General features: G+C 37.5%; 5 protein-coding genes and 1 non-coding gene across 8 annotated transcripts; 5 read left to right on the top strand and 1 right to left on the bottom strand.

Moving 5' to 3' along the window:
- Positions 1 to 1,394: 1,394 nt before the first annotated feature.
- Positions 1,395 to 1,467, top strand: TRNAF-GAA (transfer RNA phenylalanine (anticodon GAA)). The gene has a single exon. It is a non-coding gene; the product is annotated as a tRNA-Phe (tRNA).
- Positions 1,468 to 3,668: 2,201 nt separating this feature from the next.
- Positions 3,669 to 7,685, top strand: LOC108828152 (cyclin-dependent kinase F-4). Of its 2 annotated transcripts, none has more exons than XM_018601742.2 (13): positions 3,669 to 3,826; positions 4,163 to 4,329; positions 4,614 to 5,092; positions 5,187 to 5,265; positions 5,353 to 5,421; positions 5,500 to 5,589; positions 5,680 to 5,818; positions 5,977 to 6,079; positions 6,192 to 6,244; positions 6,337 to 6,403; positions 6,498 to 6,606; positions 6,714 to 7,167; positions 7,252 to 7,685. In XM_018601742.2, exons 3-13 carry the CDS (start codon positions 5,085 to 5,087, stop codon positions 7,446 to 7,448), a joined length of 1,368 nt encoding a protein of 455 aa, XP_018457244.1. In that variant the 5' UTR covers positions 3,669 to 3,826; positions 4,163 to 4,329; positions 4,614 to 5,084; the 3' UTR covers positions 7,449 to 7,685. The 2 variants fall into 2 exon arrangements, with proteins under 2 accessions (XP_018457244.1, XP_056850459.1); XM_056994479.1 differs by having other exon boundaries at positions 4,163 to 4,361.
- Positions 7,686 to 8,532: 847 nt separating this feature from the next.
- Positions 8,533 to 9,849, top strand: LOC108826398 (probable disease resistance protein At5g45440). Its single transcript, XM_018599783.2, has one exon. It carries the CDS (start codon positions 8,601 to 8,603, stop codon positions 9,639 to 9,641), a length of 1,041 nt encoding a protein of 346 aa, XP_018455285.1. The 5' UTR covers positions 8,533 to 8,600; the 3' UTR covers positions 9,642 to 9,849.
- A 499-nt stretch (positions 9,850 to 10,348) lies between these two features.
- LOC108825336 (uncharacterized) lies at positions 10,349 to 12,643 on the bottom strand. The gene has a single exon (XM_018598639.2). It carries the CDS (start codon positions 12,641 to 12,643, stop codon positions 10,409 to 10,411), a length of 2,235 nt encoding a protein of 744 aa, XP_018454141.1. The 3' UTR covers positions 10,349 to 10,408.
- Positions 12,644 to 13,789: 1,146 nt separating this feature from the next.
- LOC108827995 (MOB kinase activator-like 1A) lies at positions 13,790 to 15,977 on the top strand. Its single transcript, XM_018601526.2, has 7 exons — positions 13,790 to 13,943; positions 14,410 to 14,458; positions 14,552 to 14,660; positions 14,774 to 14,867; positions 15,138 to 15,271; positions 15,370 to 15,533; positions 15,737 to 15,977. The coding sequence occupies exons 1-7, from the start codon at positions 13,921 to 13,923 to the stop codon at positions 15,809 to 15,811; spliced, it is 648 nt and encodes a 215-aa protein (XP_018457028.1). The 5' UTR covers positions 13,790 to 13,920; the 3' UTR covers positions 15,812 to 15,977.
- Positions 15,978 to 16,312: 335 nt separating this feature from the next.
- Positions 16,313 to 22,148, top strand: LOC108827994 (protein ENHANCED DISEASE RESISTANCE 2-like). 2 transcript variants are annotated; one of them, XM_018601525.2, is made up of 21 exons: positions 16,319 to 16,795; positions 16,936 to 17,010; positions 17,222 to 17,275; positions 17,390 to 17,455; positions 17,647 to 17,750; positions 18,255 to 18,322; positions 18,402 to 18,518; positions 18,786 to 18,826; positions 18,933 to 19,033; positions 19,297 to 19,392; positions 19,722 to 19,786; positions 19,878 to 19,949; positions 20,030 to 20,185; positions 20,296 to 20,522; positions 20,594 to 20,794; positions 20,878 to 20,979; positions 21,095 to 21,139; positions 21,231 to 21,371; positions 21,450 to 21,545; positions 21,627 to 21,728; positions 21,824 to 22,148. In XM_018601525.2, the coding sequence occupies exons 1-21, from the start codon at positions 16,658 to 16,660 to the stop codon at positions 21,923 to 21,925; spliced, it is 2,169 nt and encodes a 722-aa protein (XP_018457027.1). In that variant the 5' UTR covers positions 16,319 to 16,657; the 3' UTR covers positions 21,926 to 22,148. The 2 variants fall into 2 exon arrangements, with proteins under 2 accessions (XP_056850168.1, XP_018457027.1); XM_056994188.1 differs by lacking the exons at positions 21,450 to 21,545; positions 21,627 to 21,728; positions 21,824 to 22,148 and having other exon boundaries at positions 16,313 to 16,795; positions 21,207 to 21,345.
- The last annotated feature ends 1,553 nt before the right edge of the window (positions 22,149 to 23,701 follow it).

Genomic DNA, 23,701 nt, shown 5'->3' with positions numbered 1-23,701 from the left:
ATATATATGTTTTAATATTGTCCTAGTAAAGGAGCTTTTGGGAAACGATACACAGATCTTAATATTGCCCCACGTAACTCCAACGAGAGCTTAAAATAAGTAAGAAATAAATATATGTTGTTTCTTTGGCTTACTGATATGTTTTCTTCTGTGTCTAAAAGAAACTTCATGCAGGAATGTCTTTGATTACACTACGAGTCTTGTAGAAGTATACTCATTCTACTGTTACTTTTGCTGCCTGTTCAAACTTTAAAGCATTGCCTTTACAATAAAATTTGACCAGAAACTAGAAGATCAGTGCAAATGCATGTAAAAGGGAATCCAAGAAACTAGCAGATGCATGTAAAAGGGAAGAAACCGCAGAAAATTCCAAAGCTTAGATGAAAAGAACCTGTTACCTGCCGTTATGCAACCTAATTTTGATACGAATCTATAGAACATGACCTACAAATAGTAAATTAACTTTGACTTTATGCAACCTAATTGATAGGAAACCTATCCAATATCAGCTAAAGAAATATTATCAGCATTTAGTCAACTCCATATCTCTAGTAATTAGTGATTATCATCTTCCAGGTAACTGACATTCAGTGGTATCTTTGCTAAAGTTATATTCAGACATACAATTTCGTGAAGAACATGTTATTTATCAGGAATAACATATTATTAAGTGCTAGTTAATTGTTAAGGTCTAATGTATTTTACCAAAACAACGTATCTAATGTAAGCCCAACAGAGGTTACCATCTCGAGTAGTAACATGTCGATTTTGAAAGATTATGCCAATATCACAGTGGTAATGAAATTCAAAATTGTGTCACCTTTATGAATATTTTGATTAGTTGGATCCCAAATATAAGGAAAAATATATACCTATATAGGATTTCCAAAGATTGTAGTATTTAACTATTTAGTTCATGAAAAGTTATAGTAGAAGTAATGAAATACAGTATATATAGCATAAAATCATTCAATTTAGAGATCGAGAATTCAAAACACAAAAGCAGGAAATAAATAATACAAAACTACAAAAAAAAAGCAACACACGAAAGAGAAAGAAGCTCATCAGAAGATGTATGTTTGACGTATTGTGTGCTTAGTGAATCATATATAGGTTAGAATTTATGACTGTTTTTCTTCTTTTAATTGGCTTGATAGAACAGATTTTGGATTGATCTTTTTACAATCTTTCTTTTCATTAATATGAAATTTACAGTTTAGCAAAAAAAAAAAAAATTAATGACTGCTTCAGTGCTTCTCATTGGTAATAAGTTTAAAACCATCAAGAAAGTTGCACATCCCAATCCGATTTTGTGTCAGGTATACAGTAGTTTATGAACTATAAATATGTATAGACTAATATATATTTACTAATTCTGACAACGTTAACGACTTGCGGGGATAGCTCAGTTGGGAGAGCGTCAGACTGAAGATCTGAAGGTCGCGTGTTCGATACACGCTCACCGCATTTCTTTTTAAGATTCAATTTAATGGGCTTGGGCCTGAGTTAAATGTACAAAATCAAGCCCTATATAACCAGAAAATGATAATTTTGGCCCAATAAATCAAAAAGGTCAAAACTCAAAAATCGTATTAATTTTTAGATTATCCACATTATAAATATTTGATTTTGGGGATAGCCTACCTGAGAATTGTTCTCTGCCGAAAATGAATATTTTCAGCATTTTCTTTTCAAGTTTTTTTTTGACTAAAATTTTCTTTGCAAGATGTGTTATTGTAATGTTTGTGTTCTTTCATTTTTTTATTTCATGCTGAACAAAACTTTGCTTTTGAACATGCAACAACAAGAATAAAGAGGATATACATAATGAATAACAAATTAATTTAAAAGTAAGATATCCACCTCCTTTATTCCAAATCTAATAAAGTACACAAGCAAGAACAGAAATCACAAACTTCTCTTTTGACAAACATATTATGCTTTTCAATTTAAAATGAAGATGGAGAATCAGCTCTTACAAACTTGAGGACGACCAAACGTAGTAAAAATATAAAATTAGAACAAGAAAATCAAAGTAGAAAAGCTTCCCCACACGTGAGGCTCTCTTCACTTAATCGATAATGATGCTTGTAGTTGCTCTGACGAAATATATGTTAATGTAGTGAGGGCAGAGAAATAATAGCAGAAAGTAAAACACACAAGTTTATCTTTTCGAATTCACTAGAACAAGAGAGTCTTACACCAATCTTTTCTATTACAAGAATCCTTTAGGATTAGCCTCAATCCTAAGCTAAAACTCACCCTAGAGTCTAGACTTCTGTTTATCAGGATCCTCCAAACCCCGAGCTAAACTCCCCCTGAGTCTAGGCTTCAATCTTCCACTTCTCGGAAGTACTTCACCAACTACGTCAACACCTAACGCAGAGCAGTGACACCAAAGGCTTGATCACACAAGCAACACCAGAACGATCTCTCAATTGTTTTTCTTTTTAGTAGAGACACCTTTTTCCATGGAAGCACGTCCTCCTTATGTAGATAACCAGAACTTGTTCCACAAGTTCTTTCAAAAGCAACTTAAGCAACTTTCCTTTTTCTCTTAGGAAATAACTCTCTTGCCTTTTCCTTTCCAAGTAATACCATTTACACTTAATGTAAATATTCCAGTAAACATATTACTTCTTCTCTAAGTTTAACAAGCCCACGGACATCACAAAACACGAACTCCAACTCAGCCCATCTTCATGACACACACATGTACTACCTCCTGTAATACTTCACGAACTGATACAGAATATACATCTTCAATATATATAGATTGTAAGCCGCACATAGTTCTTTCTCGAGGTTCATTGAGATATATCCGGTCACTTGAATAGGCTTTGATGTTGGCTATGATAATTTGTGATAGGATGAGTTGTCCTTTTGTGTTTTCAACTTTGCTGGGACATGCATTCTGATGACAACAATAAAAGCTTTCAAGAACTGATATTTATAATTCTGATGAAGACCAAATCCTGAGGTTTGGAGGAATGCATTTGATGCTGTTGCAGTAGCTTTGTCGTGTGCAGTGGTTTTGTTAAAGAACCGAGTAAACCAAGCCCATTCATGTTTATGTGAGTGCCGGAAAACTGAACTGAAAACTGAGTCAAATATATAAGACAATAATAAGAAATTGATGAGATGAAAAACAAATCATTTTGAAAACGATTGAAAACATAAACAAAATATAGAGTTGAGATATGATATTATCTTTTCTTAGCTATTAAATGAATGCGACATGACTATGAAAGATAAAAGTCGGTATATGATAGAACCATGACAGAACATTCACATATAGTGAACAATCTCTACACACATTCAAAACTCTAACAAAACTTGCATTTAATATTTGATTGGATCGAAAAAATGAAGGAAAATATTTGAATTGTAAGAGAAAAAAAAAGTATGAAAAGTCAAGGAAAATAATTAGGACTTGGAAGGGAGAGCAGAGAATAAAAGGAAGGCTTGGAGACGCGGTCATCAAAATTCCAAATTCTACGGTTCAGATCGGACATCACGTCTTATTTACGATTAGTGGGTAGTTTATTAGCGTAGGGTTGGGTGCAGAGGATCATAGCAACCACCCACAGACACGACCACCACATAGCTCAATAATAATATATTCCTTTTTTTAGCTGAGATATTATAAAGATGGTTAGGTCTATGTTTTTTTTTTAATAGTTATCACGAGAACCTCACAAAAATACGCGGCAAGGAGAGAGAGAGAGAGAGAGAGAGAGAGAGAGAGAGAGCGGTGAGCTTGCGTAGGAGATAACGTCTCTTTTCCCGTCGTCGGAGACGGAGGTTATGCCTCTTGGCTGTTGAGGTAATCGCAGATCTCTCCAATTTTCACCGATTGCGATTTCATGTTTTTTTTTTGTTTCCTTCAATCGGATTGATTTGTGGTTGTTATTTGATCGGAGTCGCGTTTCGGAGATCTAACGGAGTCTAATTTGACGTATCCGACTTGTTATCTTTCGTGTTCGTGTTTTTGGATCACAATCAGATGAATTGGGATCTAGTTTGTGCTCTATTGATTGCAATTAGGGTTTCTTAGGGTTCCAGTGAAATTTTTCGAATTTTGTTTTTGTATATGAAGCATATATATGTTGTAACTTTGTGATATTGATTTTGTTTTGTGGTGTTTTGTGTTGATTACCAGGTTAATATTAAGCTTTCATTTCTAAGTGCTTTTTGAGATATGGAACAAGGTCACATCTGCTCAGGCTGCTACCTGTTTCGGGTTTCTTCGTTGCAAGAAGCACTCGATTTACGGTTTCTTGCCCTCTCAGGCTTCCTTGGTGGCTCTTTCGTCAACTGCACTTAGTGGTACAGTACAACCTTCTTCTGTGGTGATCTTAGTGAGATGCTAATTTCTTATATTTTTCAATTTTTCTAATATATGGTTTTCTTGAGAGATTGTCTTTTAAAGTTCCTTTTTTTTGGGACACTTTCTAATTTAATTGTGAATATAAAGGAAATATGAGTTTTTAGTAAATATTCTAAAGATTCTTGGGAGTATGAATACAGAAATATGGAAAGTAGAATTTAGGAAATCTCTACAAATCTTATTTTAACATGATTGTTTTTTGTGTCATCTTTCTATTTTACAGGGCTTCATGTCTGCAAGTTATCCTTTCTTGGCATAGTCCTGAAGGCTCATCTAAACCTGTCCTTACCTTAAAATAAACTGTGCAAGTTCCTATTCCATGTCCGGTTCTTGTGGGTGACTAAACGAAGGATGTACAAGCTTCTTTTCAAGTTTTGACATGTCGTAGCTTTGATAGTCTTTTCCTAGTAGAGTCTCTGAACCCCCTTGAGTGAAGCGTTGGTTCCTTACCCAGATAACGTTCCTTCTTGTTGGTTCATTGCGTCTTCCAGTCCTCGATATGTTTTGCCTTCTTCTCTTGGTGTCTTTCTTTTTCTTTGCTGGTCAACCGATTGATTTTCAAAGTAAATAAAGGCCGGCTTACCTAGCGGGAGTAACTCTTGAGTTTGCTACTATAAGAACAACTGGAAACTGAAGTTATATACATTACATAAAAAAAATACTAAAGGAGATACTTTACTTTACTGTTGGAGGGATGGAGAGGTATGTTCGATTTCTCTTGAAATTTTCACTCACCTTTTGTTTCAGACCCTTTGGCTTACCCTGCTTGGTTTTTGATGCCTTATGCAACTTGCAGGTATAATTTAATCAAAGAAGTTGGTGATGGAACTTTTGGGAATGTTTGGCGAGCTGTCAATAAACAGACGGGTGAAGTCGTAAGTTGTTCTTTCCGATAGGTCTAGGCTTCTATATTATTAGTATTTGTACTTGGTTCTTAGGGTACTGAAGTTTTCGATGGATAGGTTGCAATTAAAAAAATGAAGAAGAAGTATTTCTCTTGGGAAGAGTGTATTAATCTGAGGGAAGTGAAGGTATCGTATCTTCTTTACTGAAAAGTTATCAGTTTTTCTTCTTGTATATTTACTGATTCCTCTCTTTTCTCATGTTAGTCGCTTAGCAGAATGAATCATCCAAACATTGTGAAGCTGAAGGAAGTCATTCGGGAGAATGATATCCTATACTTTGTGTTCGAGTATATGGTATACTTCTTGCTACTTTTTGTTTGATCTTTCGGCCATAGCATTTTCTTCTCCATTGACCTAAATTTCTTTCGTTTCTTAATCGACCAGGAGTGCAATCTTTACCAGCTTATGAAGGATCGTCCTCAGCTTTTTGCGGAATCTGATGTCAGAAATTGGTGCTTTCAAGTCTTTCAAGGCCTTTCTTACATGCATCAGCGTGGATACTTCCACCGTGATCTAAAGCCAGGTAATTGATAGCCTTGAGTTGCCAATCAATACACATGTTTGATGTGTGTTTTTTCTTTCTATTTCCAGTTTTTCCTAACGCAGTCGTAGTTAAATATTTTTCAGTGAATCATGTGTACATTTTTATGCAATGAACCATGTGTATTTTCTCTAATGCAGAAAATCTATTAGTCTCTAAAGATGTCATTAAGATTGCTGATCTTGGCCTAGCCCGGGAGATTGATTCGAGTCCACCTTATACAGAGTATGTCTCGACACGCTGGTAAGAATCACTTCCTTGACCTTGATCTGTTGAAATGAGTCCTTAAGAAAAACATTCTATTTGTAGTTGGATGATACATGTGCTGATGGCCATCACTCTAAATGTCTAACAGGTACAGGGCACCTGAAGTACTACTACAGTCATATGTGTACACGTCAAAAGTTGGTTAGTGTTCTCCAAATTCCAATAAAAAGAAGTGTCTTTCAATATGGTTTTGTTCGTTTCTTAAAAATATGGTGTATTGTTGACTGTTTTAGATATGTGGGCGATGGGCGCTATTCTGGCTGAGCTGTTGTCTCTTCGTCCTCTCTTTCCTGGAGCTAGGTATTTGTCAAAAAGTGTTTAATTGCGATTTTTCCTGATTAAATAGTGTTGCGGATGTGATACTAAGCTAGCAAAATGTATTTTCAATGTGCAGTGAAGCAGATGAGATCTATAAAATCTGCAGTGTGATAGGTAGCCCAACTGAAGAGACATGGTTGGAGGGGCTTAATCTTGCTAGCGTTATCAGTTACCAATTCCCTCAGGTAATGTTTGCTCAATTCTTCAACGTTTCTGGTGAAAGTAGGTGTCACGGATTTTGAATCTTTTGGTTACTAGTAAAATACTAATGATCCGTTTTGTGAACGTGCAGCTTCCCGGTGTACACCTTTCAAGCTTGATGCCATATGCTAGTGCAGAGGCTGTTAACCTTGTTAAGCGTCTCTGCTCATGGGATCCCTGTGATAGGCCAACTGCTGCAGAGGCTTTGCAGCATCCGTTCTTCCAGAGTTGCTACTATGTTCCACCATCTCTCCGTGCCAAACTGTCTGTTGGACAGAGAGGGTCTCTCGAGCATCAGCAGCAGTCCGTTAAGAGGTTGCCGGTAACTTTGACCAGTACTGCTAGTAATAATAATAATAAGGCGGTCAACAGCTATGCTACTCCAAAGGCGAATGCTCCTCCCTACGGTGCTTATCAGACCCAGCGGAAGCAGGAGATGTCTAATAAAATTAATCAGGACACAGCATGGTACAACAAGCCTGTGGGAAGTTATCATGTCAGAGATGCTAATAAGTATATACCACCACCTGGAAGGAAGAGTCCTCGTAAGTGAAGTCACATATTGTTTGTGTTGGCATAGTTTTTAATTATTCATCTAAAGGAAATAACAATATATGGCGCATATGCAGCATCGATGAACAAGAAGTGGGTCTTTCCTCGTGGGCCATCAGAGAATGCAAATGCAGCGGTGGGAGGAGGAAGATGGAGTCAAAGGCAGACACAACAACAACCAGCGATGAAGGCAGGGTGGGTGGGAGAAAGTGGTGACATGTTCCTGAGACCTACACAGCCTCCCAATCCCTACTCTAGAAGAATCGCTGGTTAATGGCCAAAGTGTCTTTCCTTATGACCCACACTCATCATCATCTACTACTACCGGAGTGTCCAAGTCGAAAGTATGAAAGACTGTTGATTTACCTCTTATTTGTGTTTCTCCTTCCTAAAACTCCCTTGTTTATCTATGGATCTTTCGTCGTTCTGTTCTCGACTTTTTGAATTTTAAGCGTCGGATGTATGGAGTTTTCTTTTCATTTCGCAATAAAGCTCTCGACTTTTGGACCAATTTTCCATTGTGTATACATCTTTTTGTTTTAATAACTCCTGTCCTAGAGCTTGGTCCATTTATTCTGCATTTCGCTTCAGCAATGACTGAAACTAGCCCTTTCGGTTTCGGTCTATTCAGTTCGGCCAAAATTTTACCGAAGTGAACAAAAAAAAATCGGTTTGTTTTTTGGTTATTTTCGGGGTTATGGTTTACTCGGTTCGGCTATTATTCTAATTCTACCAAAGTGAACCGTAAAAATCGGTTGTTTTTTAGTTATTTTTGTTATCTAAAAACAATAATAACAGTAATATTTTGACAATTGGGGAGATGTGTCCACTTCCACGTCTTTGCTACATGTGATGATGACAAAAACAAAAAGAAATGACGAAGATGATTTTATTAGTATAGAAAGAGATTGGACTTGGTAATTAATACTTTACTTTGTTTATAGTACCCTTATTTTTATTCTTATTCTAATGTCTCGAATTATATATTAGCACGTATAGCTGGATACAACTATTTTTTTATCACGCCAGCTTGCCATTTTAAATTCCTTTTTGTAGATTTCTTTATACGACGACTTATAGCTTTTTGAGTCTTTTAATAATATTTTCTCTTCCAGAACTATCAATAATAATACTCAAAATTTCAGTAAACTATACCAACTTGCATTTTCAATATTTCCACTGATTTTTATTCAAAACAAAATTCATTGATTTCAAAAAGTTTCGTCTATAATGTATTTATTTCACAAAAATACGCACACACACATACACATATATATATATATATACATTAATTCTTTTAATTTTCATATCAAAAATCAGAAAATATTACTTTTTCATTCTGGTTGATAAAACTTTGTTGATATAACTTTGTTTTCTTTTCTTCTTGCTCATCATCTCGTTTCTTGCAGATTTCTCTCCGTTGACTATGGCTCTAGATACTTCACAGCATCCAGACAAACGCGACTTCAAAGAACGCTTCCTGACAAAATATAACGAATGGCATCAACAAGCCCCCCAAGAAAAGAAGCAGGAAGTGAAGGAGGAGGAAGATCGTCTTGAAACCAAACCTGCACCTCCAAAACACGAAATCTACGGGTTCGATAACGAGATCAAGTCACTGGAGAACTTCTTGCTGGACCAAAAGGTTTACAAGGAGTTCAAGAGTCTTGTCATTGTCGGAGAATACGGTGTCGGGAAGACAGCCTTGTGCCAGAAGATTTTCAACAAAGAACAAGTCAAGAGTGTCTACGCTCCAAGGATTTGGGTTTCTATGCATAGCAAAGACGCAAGAGAAGGAGAGGACAAGAAGATATCTGTGTTGAAGAGGCTCTTGAAGGATCTTGGAGTTGGAGATGAAATGTTTGAATCCATCCACGAGGAGGCTAAGCAAGAATTATCAACGGAGATGGAGCGTGGGGGAGCTGGTGGAGAGACGGTGGAAGAGAAGGAGCGCTCTGCTCTTCTCTACGCGCTTCACTTGAATCTGAGGTGGAAGAAGTATCTGATTGTGTTTGACGATGTTAGAGAAGAGGACAAGTGGGACGAGAAGCTGGATGAGAAACTCAAGGAGGATGTGAAATGGGGAAAGCATCTTTCAGATGGGTTCCCTAAAGGGTCTGGTGGGAGAGTCATATACACGACCAGGGATAAGACAGTGGCGGAGAAGCTGGTTGCGGAGAGACATGAGATCCATCGTCTTTGGTCTTTGTCTGATCATAAGAATGTCTGGGATATATATCAAGCAGTGGTCGATGAGAAAGGGAAAGAGCCTCCGAGGAACGACAAGAAATGCATAGATGAGCTGATGAACAAGTCTCGCGGTCTTCCTCTGGCTGTAAGACTGATTGCTGAGCTTGATCCTGTGTTTCTTGATGATGAAAATGTCGCGGCTCAGGACGGTTCTAATAATGGAACAACCGAGGAGTCGCACAACCCGGCCGACCAGTCCAACCAATCCAACCCCTGAGAAGTGGATTAGCCTCATCCGGACTCTCTTGGCTCATGTTTCCAGAGCTGTTTCAATGCTATTATCATCATCATCAAATGTTGCTTATTTTTTCTTGATTTCTTGTATGTGTTTCTTGTTTCATGTTGTTTGTTTGTCACTTTGTTGTATCAATAAACAAGAATCTCTGAGATGTGTTTCTTTAATGGAATGGAACCATCTTTCTTAACCTTGCAGTCTGAAAGTGTCAGAGGTTTATCAGAAGAGATTTGTGTACATATCTCTTGCATCAACTGCATTTAATCAGAGTTCCTTTATTCTTAGCCTCTATGTAATTGTAAGATATAAATATTGTAATCCTCCCAAGTGCAAAATCACATTTCGGCATCGGCATGAACATAATACCGATTCGTGTTGCCACTTGAATAGTCTGGACTATTTATGTGGGGCCAGAATATCAATCTATAATTCAAAAATAAAATAAAAACCACACTATGTGATATTAATTTCATTTCAGTTGTCAATCTAGAGGTCTCAGAATCCTCTGGCACAATGGTCATGATTCTTTCTAGTTGACGACGCTGTTGAACTAATAAGCTCTGATTACATGTCTTATTTTGCAATACAAGAAAGCAAAGCACTCCAAAACTCCTTTATTCAAATGTTCAAAAACAACATCAAACTTTGAAACCAAACACACAACAGCAGCAGCAGAAGCATCAACAGTAAAAAAGGAAAGGAAACTTGAGAAAAGCAAGACAACTCTCAGTTCAGAGTTGCTTAGATATTTATTCAGGCTTGCGCCAGATTCCGATTCCATCGGTTGGGCAAAGACTAACCTGAGGACACTGATACTTCTCCAAAAACTCCAGTTTAGGAAAGTACTTTTTGCTCAGGTCCCTCCACTCCACTTTCACCTTGGGAAGAAACTTCAGACGCAAAACACTGACATTGCAACCCGTTGGATTCTCAGGCAACACTCCAAACCCAGTAAGTTCTGTTCCTCCTTTGATGTAAAGCTTCTCCAGATGAACTAGTCTTCTAGGCTCAAGCCATTCAGGAAGCACTGCATCAGGAAAACACTGCAGGTCCAGTTTCTTCAGTGTCTTGGGAAGCTCTGGCTTCTCTACAACTTTCTCCTTGTCGAAAAACTTGCTCGCCGTTCTTTTTAAAAACCCATCCTGTTTCTTTGTATTATCCCCAGCAGCAGTCGCCTTGTCCTTTTGCTCCTTCTTCTTACCTCCACCTAAGACCTTGTCCTTGTCCTTGTTCTTGTCCTTGTCCTTGTTCTCAGGACGTTTATTTATACCTCCCCACGCCACTTTCAACTTCTCCAGCTTTACAAAATCCTTAATAGCCATGAACAGGTCAAGCACAGTGAAACCACCTTTGTTTATTGTAATGGTCAGCTTCCTCAGCTTCTTCAAATGCCTCAACTCAACCAGAGTGCACACCGTCTCCTCATCAGCATCACTAACCACAAACCCCTTGAGAACCTCCAAGCTGTCCAGCCACGACAACCTCTTAGGCATCCTATCTATCATGTAACAATCTGTAATATCCAAGTAGATAAGCGCCTTTAACGAATCTATCTTGTCCGGAAGCTTCTCAAGATTATAGCACGCTCTGAGGTCCAAGATGATCAGCTCACGCAGCTTACAGACCGCATCGTCGAGCCTCTCGATCCTCGAGATCCCTTGGAAACTCAGAAGCTTGAGTTTAGTCATATGCTTCAAGTACTTCATCAGCTCAGGGTTCTCTACCTCGATGTGCCGGTTCGCCGTTCTCTCCCATCTTCCTAAGTAAAACACTTTGAGCATCTTATAAACAGGTTTGCCAAACGTATTTTTCCTCCCTGATGTCTGGTCCTCGGAGAACCACTTGAACGCGAAGTCAGGGAACCTCTCGGAGACATTGAACACCGTCTCAATGTCCACTGCTGGCATTCTTTTAGCTTTCGCTTCTTGCTGGCTTGACGAGTCTTCCACAAGGCAGACCTTGTAGAGCTTCGACTTGTTCATCTTCGGTTGCGTCTTGGGATGATTATACATATTGAAAAGTCCTATCTCCTTAGCCATCAGAACGAGCGAAGAGTGCACGAAAGGGTTCATCTTATAGCTGTTGGCTTCCACTTTGCGCTTGTTTTCGACCGGTTCAATCAACTGCTTCTCCATGAACCTTTCAAGAACTCTCTTCACCTTAGACTCAGCTCCATCAACGGGAAGGACGCCCTCACCGATCCACCAGTACATGAGCATTGTTCTGTTCACTTCTTGATTCTCCGGAAACACAGCAAAGCTCAAGAGATAAATCTTCTCTTCACCACCGAGTTTCTCTAGCTCCCTTAGTACATATCTATACACCGCGCGTTTCTTGAGTTCTTCTTCGGTTGCATGGATGCCATGCAAGAAGACGATCCCTTTACCGGTGTTGATCTTATCGCCGTCATCGTAATCAGAGACTCCGTGTTTCTTGGGCTTGTTGGGAAGCAAAGGGACCTGACACATCAAGTTAAAGATCTTCTTGTTGATCACCTCCAAGTCTTTCTTCATACCGTTGGTCAGCTGAGTTTTCGAAGACTTCTCTTCTCCTTTCACGACTTTGCTGAGGAGACCCTGAAGCGGACGGATGTGTTTCCACACTTCTTCAGCGACTTCGCTGCGGAGATCTTGGAGCTTGACCACGTCTTCTTTGAGCAGACGTAGGTTACGTTGCAGCATCGAGATGTGGTGATCCTCTCTCCCTTCTGACTTCTTGTCGGGGACCTGTAGGCTTAACAGTTTGTCCAGAACAGGGGTGAGAGTCGCGTGAGCAAGCTCAAGACCAGCACTCCTGGCCGTCCTTATAGTAGAAGCACCGTCTGCGTCCTGAGATTTGTTGACTGTTGTGTGGAGATTGTTCACGATGTCGAGGATTTGCTGGATTGTAATCTTTGGATCATCTGACTTCGTCTGCGTCTGCGTTTGAGTTTGCGTTTGAGGCTGCTCTAGTAGCGGCGAGGGTATTGCAGAAGCAGCAGCCATGACTGCCTAAAAGAAGGCTTTGTTTATCAGCACGCAACCAAAATGTTTATATATACTATAACCAAATCAGTAAACAGATTCTAAGACAATCGATAAGAAAGGTTTCGATCTGTTCTGTAAAACAGAACATTTTCTCAGACAGGAAATGGATGATACCTCTGTTAGTTTCCACGGAGAAGAAGTAACTCTGCGTCTCCTCTGCAACTTTAGTCAACTGCCAAATAGGCTAATTATGAATGGAGGAGACTTGAAAGTTATAGAGTCTTTTTTTACTGTTTTTCTGAGTTTTTCTTTTGTGTTTGAAATCTGAAAGTTCAGAGTTAAACAGTAATTTTTTAAAATAGTTTATCTTGTGTTTCATACATTGATATAAACATTTCAGAATCAAAATATGAGTTATATTTTAATTTTATTTATCTATAAAATTTATTTCATTTTAGAATTGTTTACATTTTTTTTATAACTGTTATTTCTTTTAGGGCCATCATAAAATGGTTTGTGGAATCTTCATATACTTTTCTTTAGAAAAAAATATTATACGGAAATTCTAAGCGAATATAAATTCATGTTTACGGCCCATTTGAATATCCGAAAGAAAATCTATCCATAGATCACTATTTTTACCCGGAAGTTAGACTTGTGTTTTTAATAAATCCGAGTTTAACCTTTTTTTTCCTTTCGAAACAATGGATCATATACAGAGATGAAAATGTAGTATGAAAAGCCAGCATGCAATTTAATACTCACTATATATTTCACAATAAAGAGCGCCTTGTTTTAGGGATCTCCACATTCAAGCATTGGATCCACGATGCAGAGAAAAAAAAAGGTAATTTAATAAGCACATATCTCTCTCTGTCTATATGATCCATGGATTGGTTGGTTTTTATGGATCAACTAGAATGGAAGTAAATATATAAGAATTTAGTAAGAAATTTGGAAAAAACTGATAAAGATATAATTGAAATTGAATTGTATGCAGATTCCAACTTTCCCAATCATTGTGTAAGTGACTTCAATTTTGCCAGCTAGCAACTGATCCTTTCAGAAAGAAAATAAGAGGGTGTAAATCTAAACTGATAGAAAGTTGAGGGGGTTTACAAAAATATGACAGCTAATAAGAAGAGAGAGAGAGAATGAACGAATCGCGTTTATATATAAATACTCACCTCTTTCACTTTTCCCGTCTTCTTCCAGACTCTTTTCTCGTTTTCACCTGAGGAAAAAATAAGAAAAAAGAAAACTCTTTCCCTCTCTCTCTCGATCGCTTTATCGCCATGAGTCTGTTTGGATTGGGAAGGTGTGTGAATCTTCTTCTTCTATATATCTATGCGTCAATTTTATGCTCAATTGATTAGATTAGGCGATAGTTTGCAATCTCAGATCTGTTCTTTTGAATAATGATCGTTGTATCTTCTGTGATTCAATCGTCGTTTCTTAGGATCCTGGTACAATTGAATTGTGCAGGATCACCGATTCTTCTCTTTGTTTCCCTGATCGAATTGATTCTGTTTCCTCTGTATGTCTTTTCGTAAAATATCGAATCAGAATATATGATCTAGAGTATGTATGCTTTACATTTCGTCATCAAATGAAATTAATATTTGGCCAGATCTTACAAGTAGTGTGTTTCATGAACATTTTTTCCTTATTAATTAAATTAATCAGATACAAGTAGTGTATGAAGCCCTTGCTTACTGCTTCGTTTCTTATGATTTGATGATTCTGGTTTTGATAACATTTTTTAAAATTTTTTTGGTTGATAGAAATCAGAAGACATTCCGTCCTAAGAAGAGTGCACCTTCTGGAAGCAAGGTTTGTAATCTATTACTGTTATATCTCTCTCAAGCTGTTCTCATTAGATTGAAATGAACTCTTTAAGATTGGAATTTTCTGTGATATATATAGGGTGCACAGCTTCGACAGCATATAGATGCAACTTTAGGAAGTGGCAACTTGAGAGAAGCTGTTCGACTTCCTCCTGGAGAGGATGCCAACGAGTGGCTTGCTGTCAACAGTCAGTACTTCTTTACCTTTGGGATTCAATTGTTGATTATTATTGCTTTTATATTCTTTTAATCATTTTGTTGATTATCTTTTTTTTTGTTTTGCGTGTTTTTTTTTGATCAGCTGTGGATTTTTTTAATCAAGTGAACTTGCTATATGGTACCCTTACCGAGTTCTGCACACCTGATAACTGTCCTACTATGACTGCTGGCCCCAAGTATGCTTCTCTTCTCTCTTTTGCTTGATTATGCATCTTCATTTGTTATGTACATCTCTGTACTAGTTTGTTCTGAGGAAATGCTTTTATCATGCAAAAGCTAAATGTTCAAAATACACACGTTTCTGTTTCGTTCCTCTGTTAAAGTATGGCTTCAAAATCGAGAGATCTATTGATACAATGAACGTTGCCAACAACTATGAACCTATGTGCTATGGATTTTTCATTTTTTTTTGCGTGGTAACAACAAGTCACACAACAACTTTGCAGGTACGAGTATAGATGGGCAGATGGTGTGCAGATCAAGAAGCCAATAGAGGTTTCTGCTCCAAAGTATGTCGAGTACTTGATGGATTGGATCGAGACACAGCTCGATGATGAGACTTTATTCCCTCAAAGGCTTGGTAACTAATTATATTAATATTTGTCCATGAGATCTAAAAAGAGAATTATCAACTACTACATCCTAATAATGTTTAATTTATGGTGAAAAACTCTGCAGGAGCACCGTTTCCTCAGAACTTCAAGGATGTGGTGAAGACAATATTTAAACGACTTTTCCGTGTGTATGCCCACATATACCATTCTCATTTCCAGAAAATCGTTAGCCTTAAAGAAGAAGCTCATCTCAACACTTGCTTCAAACACTTCATCCTCTTCACTCATGTGAGTTTCTCCTCTTTCTAATTTTAGGAAATGCCGATACAAAATATTGCATTGAAAATACAATCTTCTATGAACATGCGCCATTATTAAAAAAAAATACTGCAAGTATAGTAATATTCTGTAGATTTGTTATAGTAATATCCTGTAGATTTGTGTTAAATATTATTAACAATGGGGGCATTTCGTGTTTTGGGAATTGGCAGGAGTTTGGACTGATTGACAAGAAAGAACTGGCGCCTCTACAAGAGCTCATAGAATCTATCGTTTCACCGTATTGAGCAAAAGAAGCCAACTTCAGATATTAAAATCAAAAGAAATAAATTAAATGGTAATATGGTTTTTAATTATAAATCTATCCCGTTTGTTTCCAGTTTTCTTTTTCTTCCTAATTTTCTCTGTAAAATTGAAACATTTACTATGTAAGAAAATCGATGTTGATGAGTCCTTGAATATCTCCTTTACTCATGTGTTTGATGCATGTGAAAGAAAAAGGAACTTTACATTATTTTAATTGATTTTTCCTTTATAATAATGATGATTTATATTTACCGTTAAGCATCTGGAATCAAACACTCTGCAACCATCATTAGTACATGAACTTATGCCTGCTAATGGAAGGAACGTGAAAAATGGTGCAAAAGCTGGCATGACTAGTCAATTACTACAATTAAAAAGCCTTAAAATTAATGGGTACAGTTTCCATTTAATTCACTTTACCCGATTAATTAATTTTACTTTATGAGTGACACATTCACTGCGGTCTCTCTTCCCTCTCCTTTATTTTTATTTTCTGTTAGTTAGATTTCTTTCCCTTTGTTAAAAAGATGAATTTGGTGAACTCGTTTTGAAAATTTCGGGAGATTAGACAGAATTTCCAAACCTTTTGCGAGCGAACTCAATATAAATCTTAGAAGAAGGAAAAAAAAAGCCAGAGAATCCAAACAAACAGATTCATTCCCTTAACCGGCGATGATTGATCATCAATAACACGTCTTTGATCTCCCGCGGGAATACACTTTTTTTTTTCCGATTTGGATCTAAGATTCCCGATTTCTGGTGGGGACATTGTTTGTCCCTTAAAATATCTTCTTCTCCTTCGTCTTCGTGGGGGTTGAGAAGAAAAAATGTCAAAGGTAGTGTACGAGGGATGGATGGTGAGATACGGAAGGAGGAAGATCGGACGATCCTACATTCACATGAGGTACTTCGTCTTGGAGCCTCGTCTTCTCGCCTATTACAAGAAGAAGCCTCAGGATAATCAGGTACTATTCGCGTAGATCTCTCTGTGGATGCTGCTGATCGTTGTTTAGCTATAGAGACTTGACTTTTCAGGAGATTTACCTAAAATTATTAGAGAAGCTTCTCTCTAATGGATATTATGTTTTTTTACTTGTGGACGTAGCTTCCTATCAAGACGATGGTGATCGATGGCAACTGTAGAGTTGAGGATCGAGGCTTGAAGACTCATCATGGTCATGTCAGTCTCCTTTCTGTTCTATCACTCATTCTGTCAAGTTTACTTTACCATCTCATGGAGAGTTCTAAATACTTGGTGGCATATGAACAGTATATATATATATATCTATCTAACTAACTCTTGAGAATATCAGTTTCATGGCCAAGTTTATCATATCCTTTGCTTTGACTGTAATGTCGATGCATTTTCTTATCTTCTTTGACTCTGTCAGATGGTTTACGTCTTGTCTGTCTATAACAAGAAAGAAAAGAGCCACAGAATCACGGTATCTTGTGTACCCTTTTCTTTCTGATAATAGATGCCATTTAGTTTTTATCTTGCCTAGTACGCATTTTCAATGCTTCTTGCTAGTTTCATGCGGAGTATCTCTTCTTGCTAGATGGCGGCGTTCAACATCCAGGAAGCTTTAATGTGGAAGGAGAAACTCGAGTATGTCATAGATCAGGTCTGTCATTTCTCTTCTCTCGTCAATCACAAAGTTTTTTTCTGCCGTATCTTTAAGTTCCTGTCTTTTAACCATTTCCTGCCATATGCTTCTTGCTAGTTCATGTTTCTGCCTGTGTTTTTAATCTGAAAATCTGTAGATTGGTGGTGCTTATCTAATAATGGCTTTTTGTGTGTTTTGTGCTGTTGCAGCATCAAGACTCCCTTGTTCCAAGTGGTCAGCAATATGTTTCTTTTGAATATAAGCCTGGAATGGATGTTGAAAGGACTGCTTCATCTTCTGACCATGAAAGCCCGTGAGTGCTTAATTGAACATTATTTGCTTATTTCTGCTGGCATGTTAATTTTTATCTGCCTGCAACTCACTTGCTTGGGTTGCTTGATCATATATTTCTCTGCCTTAGGCATAAGTTATGCGTTTCTCTCCTCTTCCTTTCCAGAGAGTAAATCTGACATGTGTTGAGGATTGTTGTCTTTATTTATGCCAAAGGAAGTTGTGGTTTACCGATAATGGCAATGAAATAAGCTTTTTTAAAAAATGGATCATTAATCCCTGTTAAATACTAATACTAAGCTAATCATCACTCTTAATAGTAAATACCCTTTTCAATACGGGTATTTTAGCTCTGAATCTTTCTAAGAATATGACAAATGCCAGAAGATGCTAATCTAGTGATGTATGTGGATATTGACCACTATCATTTGATATATTATATCTGTTGATGTTTGGCGCTGTTTTCTTATGATAACATTTATATACTTATATTTATGCAGAAATATTATTTGCAAATTTTCTTCAGGTTCAGTGCGCGGGAGGATGAAGATGAATCGAGACCTGATTTAATGAGGAGGACAACTATTGGAAATGGTTTTTCATAATTCATTTCTACTTAGACTAATCTGTTCAGATGCAATGCGTGAATGTAATCTAATTACCAAACGTGCAGGCCCTCCGGAATCTATATTTGACTGGACTAAGGAGTTGGGTTCCGAGTTGTCAAACCATAATTCCAGCAACCAAGCATTTTCAAGAAAACACTGGCGTCTCCTTCAATGCCAAAATGGTTAGTGGTTATGCATGGTTTCTGAAAGTATCATCGTTTCTGAAAGCCATTATAGTTTTCTTTTCCCTGGTAAATCTCGACAAGTCACGACTTTATAGATAACAATATGGAGGTTTTTGGATCTATATCCCTCCTAAGATCTGCAATATTTGTGCATGTTATCTGCTTGAGAATAAATTTTCACTACTATACAATCTGGTAGATCAAATATCAGTCAATGATAAAGGTTGAATTTGAGCCTAATCTTCTCTCTTATGCATTTGGCAGGGCTTCGGATTTTTGAAGAGCTACTTGAAGTTGACTATCTTGTATGGAAGCGCTTAATAGCTTTTTATAATTATGGCATAACTTCGTATTGATTACATAGAAAGTTTGTTTAGTCAAGAATCATCATTTGCAATGCTAAACATGCAGCCAAGAAGCTGCAGCAGGGCAATGAAGGCTGTTGGTGTAGTGGAGGCCACATGTGAGGAAATATTCAAGCTTGTGATGAGCATGGATGGCACTCGATATGAGTAGGTGTTTCTCCGTCTTCTCTTTTCTCATTCATATTCAGGTTTAAACAGAGCATTTGTATGGGGTTCCTTTTTATTCAATTTCCTATAGTTAGACGCTTTGTTGCCTTGAAAATTTTACTAGATATATTTGTAGCAGTAAAACAGAGTCACTAACGTTGGGTCTTTATTTTTTCTGTTCCCACATCCTACTATAGTGTCTAGCCCAAACTCTTTATCAATACTCTATGTAAGCGAAAGAACCTTTTCTTATGGTCTGGCAGGTGGGACTGCAGTTTTCATAATGGGAGACTAGTGGAAGAGGTGGATGGTCACACAGCAATACTCTATCACAGACTACTGCTCGACTGGTTTCCGATGTAATATTTCACCCGCAAAATAAGCATCCAATAATACTCACATATTCGTGTTCAATTGCGTACAAAAGTTGGGATGTGATTGAAGATCAACTAAATCTTCTGTTACACCCTCTACGAAATAGACTAGTCATCTTGAAGCCTCTTGGTTTTATGCAGATTTTTCTTTTATTTTGTTTATTATAGTCCATGCTTCTGAAAAAAAACAGTGGAAAGGATTTGCAGGGCCATTATAATGCTTACTACTTAAAATCCTCATGTTCAGCCAGAATATTACCTACTTCTCGTCAGGAGCTCTGTTTTTCTAACTTATACTATCAAAATGGCTGCAGGGTTGTATGGCCTCGTGACCTGTGCTATGTTCGTTATTGGCGTCGTAATGACGATGGAAGTTATGGTATCTCCCCTTCCCCTTTTACTTACGTTAGAAAGTGGACATCCTCTTTTATATATCTAGTTTTCTTATTTATCTTACTCTTTCTGTGAAGTGGTATTGTTTCGTTCTAGGGAGCATGCAAATTGTGGTCCACAACCTGGATTTGTTCGGGCTCATCTTGAGAGTAAGTTTAATATTTCTCTTTATTGCTGACTCCATTACCACCAAATCTTCTGATGTATTATGTATTACAATGTTGGTTAGGTGGAGGATTTAACATCGCCCCACTAAAGCCCCGAAATGGAAGGCCCAGAACGCAAGTGCAACATCTGATACAAATTGATCTTAAAGGTTGGGGTGCAGGTTATCTTCCAGCATTTCAACAACATTGTCTTCTTCAAATGCTGAACAGTGTCTCTGGTAAGTTCCTTTGTGCTCTCATTTCGACGGAGATCCATGTGTAAAATGACTTCTGCTCTTCCTTCAAAACCGCACTTGGGACTGATGTCATGAACTCATGTTGATCACAGGTTTGCGGGAGTGGTTCTTGCAGACGGATGAAAGAAGTCATCCGATCAGGATACCTGTTATGGTTAACATGGCGCCTTCTTCCTTAGCCTTGGGTAAAGGTGGAAAGCCTCAGCATAAGTCTTCGCTTTCTATTGATCAGACAAATGGGGCCGGGAGAAACTCTTTGCTAATGGATGAAGACTCGGATGACGATGACGAGTTTCAGATAGCTGAATCAGAACAAGAGGTTAGCTTATCAAGCACTCTATTTTGAACCATAGATGCTATCGAGACTATCTTAACATTTAACTATTTCAGCCTGACACGGGTAAGCCAGAGAGTATGGGCAAGAAAACAGGTGAAACCTCAGAAGAGGAACCTGCTCTCGACATTGATCTGTCTTGCTTCTCTGGTAATCTACGACACGATGATAATGAAAATGGTCGTAACTGCTGGAGGATTTCTGATGGGAACAACTTTAAAATCCGTGGCCAGAGTTTCTGTGAAGACAAAAGAAAGGTTAGTAAATTTTTTACCCAAGGAATTTTAACGATGGACACTGTACCTATTCGATTTCTGATCACTCTAACATTTCACTGAAGACTCCTGCTGGGAAGCATCTGATGGATCTTGTCGCCGTCGATTGGTTTAAAGACACTACAAGAATTGATCATGTGGCTAGACGCAAGGGCTGTGCAGCACAAGTAAGAGATAGATTAACCTTAATCGGTGTTGCTTAAGTTCCTACTTAGTCTTAAAGGAAAGATATTAATATTCATATACCTGTGCTATTATTGATCGCTTGATAAATTTATTCAGGTTGCTGCAGAGAAGGGTCTTTTCTCATTGGTAGTAAATGTTCAAGTAAGTTTTGCCCCTGAACTACAACGTAATGTACAAACTACAAAACTAAAGGTTTTTTTTTTGATAGATGTTTAAACCGGTATTTTGGTAGGTTCCTGGATCAACACACTACAGCATGGTATTTTATTTTGTGACAAAAGAACTCGTACCAGGGTCCCTCTTCCAACGGTTTGTTGATGGTGATGACGAGTTTCGCAATAGTAGGCTCAAGCTTATACCTCTAGTCCCCAAGGTATCTCTCCCTACTTATGCTTTCTCTTTCGTTAGTCTGAAAACAAATTGATTCACATAATATCCCCTAATGATGCAGGGTTCATGGATAGTAAGGCAAAGCGTGGGAAGCACCCCATGTCTCCTCGGGAAAGCAGTCGATTGCAACTACATCCGCGGTCCGACATACTTGGAAGTGAGTCCAATTTTGTTACTTTGTTTTTTGTTTTAAAGAATCAGAGAGTTACTCAAAAGAAACATTCTCAATCTCATGCAGATAGATGTAGATATCGGCTCATCCACCGTGGCAAATGGAGTTCTCGGTCTTGTCATCGGTGTTATCACATCTTTGGTTGTCGAAATGGCTTTCCTTGTACAGGTAAATCAATCTAACAAAACTCTATCTTTAGGGTTGCTTTTTTTCTTTCTCTTGAAACCTTTTTGAATGATCCTGAGATTGCGTGCGTTTCATAGGCTAATACACCAGAAGAATTGCCGGAGAGACTTATCGGGGCAGTAAGGGTTTCTCACATAGAGCTATCGTCTGCTATAGTTCCCAAGTTTGATTCAGATTAGTCCTTAAGGTCTCTCTCCTTAGTCCTGTCTCAAAAGCTTTACATCAACTTCATGTTTGGTCTTGTCTCCTTACCTTATATACACTACACTACTGTCTATTCTTTTCTTTCCTGTTTCTCTCTTTATCTTCTGATGTTACACTATAGTGAGAAAGAACAGGAAAGTAAAAGCGATTAATTAACTTACTTTTATATAAAATAGGCATTTATTTTTTGCTTCAAAAGATATCACTTCTTTTTTTTGGTGCAAAAAAGATACCACTCAAAACCTCCATTCAGATTTCTTCAATCCCTCTTGACCAGTGATGGTAGGACGAGCCAAAGCTGGAACTCCTGCAAGCATAGGACTGTTAAATCTGATATCAGCTTTATTTATTGCTATTGTTGTCAATTTGTACTTCTCATCTGAGGTAGACAACGTGAATTGTTGAGGTGATTACAGTGATTATTGATTTTAGCAGCAGTAAATCCATATATAAAAGATGCGCTGATTACGTCACTTCCAGATGAATCATGGTAGATATTATAGTGCATGTTCCTAAATACGATCCTCTGCTGGGCTGCACCGGACACGCCTTTATGATCTCATCTATGATGTACAAAACAATGATTACATGTTGGTGTTGGTATATTCTTGGCGGGAAGACAACAACAATCGCTTGGTCCTTAACTCCTTATCCCTTTTTCCGTCTGTTACGTATTGTGTCAACCCATTTCTAAAGAATGGGGTCTGCATGTGTCATGCATTGACACGACAAATTGTACTACTTGATCATTGTGAGAAACCAGTAAAAACGTATGATCCAAAGCAGATTTCTTGGAGAAGGCTGAATGTTGTGGAAATATTCAGTCCTCACGGGATCACTCCATTGTTTTCATATACCGTGGGCTACGGTTAGAAACTAGATGTGTTCTTGACCAAGAAAGAGAGACGGTGTAATATTTTGGATCGCGTCCAGTGGAAAAGAAACATGTCATGTGATATTTCAACCTATATAGAGAACTTTTAGAGTTTCATATTCATTAAAATGAAATAATATTCTCTAGATTTTTCAACAAACAAAAAAAGTAGCGAAACCTTGTCTGTTTGCAGACTCAGTTGCCGCTAACCACGAGAGTTCCGACGACACCACCCATCGAAAAAATCCAAAACTTTTTTGGTAGTAAATTGAATTATATTAAAAGTGGAAAATGTTACTATTTATATCAAGAGCCCATGATTTTTTGTAGATTATCTTTTGAGTGCAAATTACTAAAAACATCATCTTGGAATTCAATTCTTTTACACAAAAACACATACTTTGTCATTTTATATGATTTGTTTAACGAATTAAACATGTTTGTTGAGTCAATCGAATTAAATTTTATCTGTCAATCATGAATAACAAAACATGAGTTTTATAAATTTTATTTGATAGATTTTATTATAAATGTAAGGTTAATTTCAAATAGAAAGTTTAGGTGAGTTATTGATTAAAATTTGGAGTTTAAGGGGTATATTTCATGAGTTAGTAGTTTGGGGATAATTAGTGTGGGGATTTAATGCTGAGTTGGTGTAGTGAAATTAACTTTATTTTTTGCTTTGCTGAAAAGAAATGGTTTCACCTGTTTACTAAGAATCAAATATTGTATATATATGTCAACGCGAATTGAACGTGATTATTGGAGGAATGTCTACTAAATACTATTTAATCTTTTTTTGCCTTTAGAAAAAAATATTTCTTTCATTTTTCTCTTATTATATAACAAATATTCAAACATTCAAATTATTGTTTAA

Source organism: Raphanus sativus, chromosome 9, assembly GCF_000801105.2.
Source record: "Raphanus sativus cultivar WK10039 chromosome 9, ASM80110v3, whole genome shotgun sequence".
Taxonomy (NCBI): domain Eukaryota; kingdom Viridiplantae; phylum Streptophyta; class Magnoliopsida; order Brassicales; family Brassicaceae; genus Raphanus; species Raphanus sativus.
The sequence above is the reverse complement of the archived record's forward strand: the minus strand, read 5'-3'. Positions and strand labels throughout refer to the sequence as shown.

What these genes read in the sequence shown, in the direction of transcription:
- LOC108827994 (XM_018601525.2), top strand. Translation starts at nt 16,658, where the DNA reads ATGTCAAAGGTAGTGTACGAGGGATGGATGGTGAGATACGGAAGGAGG. An exon ending in AAAAGAGCCACAGAATCACG is followed by an intron (nt 17,276 to 17,389) that starts GTATCTTGTGTA and finishes TCTTCTTGCTAG; the next exon opens with ATGGCGGCGTTCAACATCCA. An exon ending in GAGGACAACTATTGGAAATG is followed by an intron (nt 18,323 to 18,401) that starts GTTTTTCATAAT and finishes CCAAACGTGCAG; the next exon opens with GCCCTCCGGAATCTATATTT.
- LOC108828152 (XM_018601742.2), top strand. An exon ending in TGTGTACACGTCAAAAGTTG is followed by an intron (nt 6,245 to 6,336) that starts GTTAGTGTTCTC and finishes TGACTGTTTTAG; the next exon opens with ATATGTGGGCGATGGGCGCT. An exon ending in ACCTGGAAGGAAGAGTCCTC is followed by an intron (nt 7,168 to 7,251) that starts GTAAGTGAAGTC and finishes GCGCATATGCAG; the next exon opens with CATCGATGAACAAGAAGTGG.
- LOC108825336 (XM_018598639.2), bottom strand. Translation starts at nt 12,643, where the DNA reads ATGGCTGCTGCTTCTGCAATACCCTCGCCGCTACTAGAGCAGCCTCAA.
- LOC108826398 (XM_018599783.2), top strand. Translation starts at nt 8,601, where the DNA reads ATGGCTCTAGATACTTCACAGCATCCAGACAAACGCGACTTCAAAGAA.
- LOC108827995 (XM_018601526.2), top strand. Translation starts at nt 13,921, where the DNA reads ATGAGTCTGTTTGGATTGGGAAG. An exon ending in CGAGTGGCTTGCTGTCAACA is followed by an intron (nt 14,661 to 14,773) that starts GTCAGTACTTCT and finishes TTTTTTGATCAG; the next exon opens with CTGTGGATTTTTTTAATCAA. An exon ending in ACTTCATCCTCTTCACTCAT is followed by an intron (nt 15,534 to 15,736) that starts GTGAGTTTCTCC and finishes GGGAATTGGCAG; the next exon opens with GAGTTTGGACTGATTGACAA.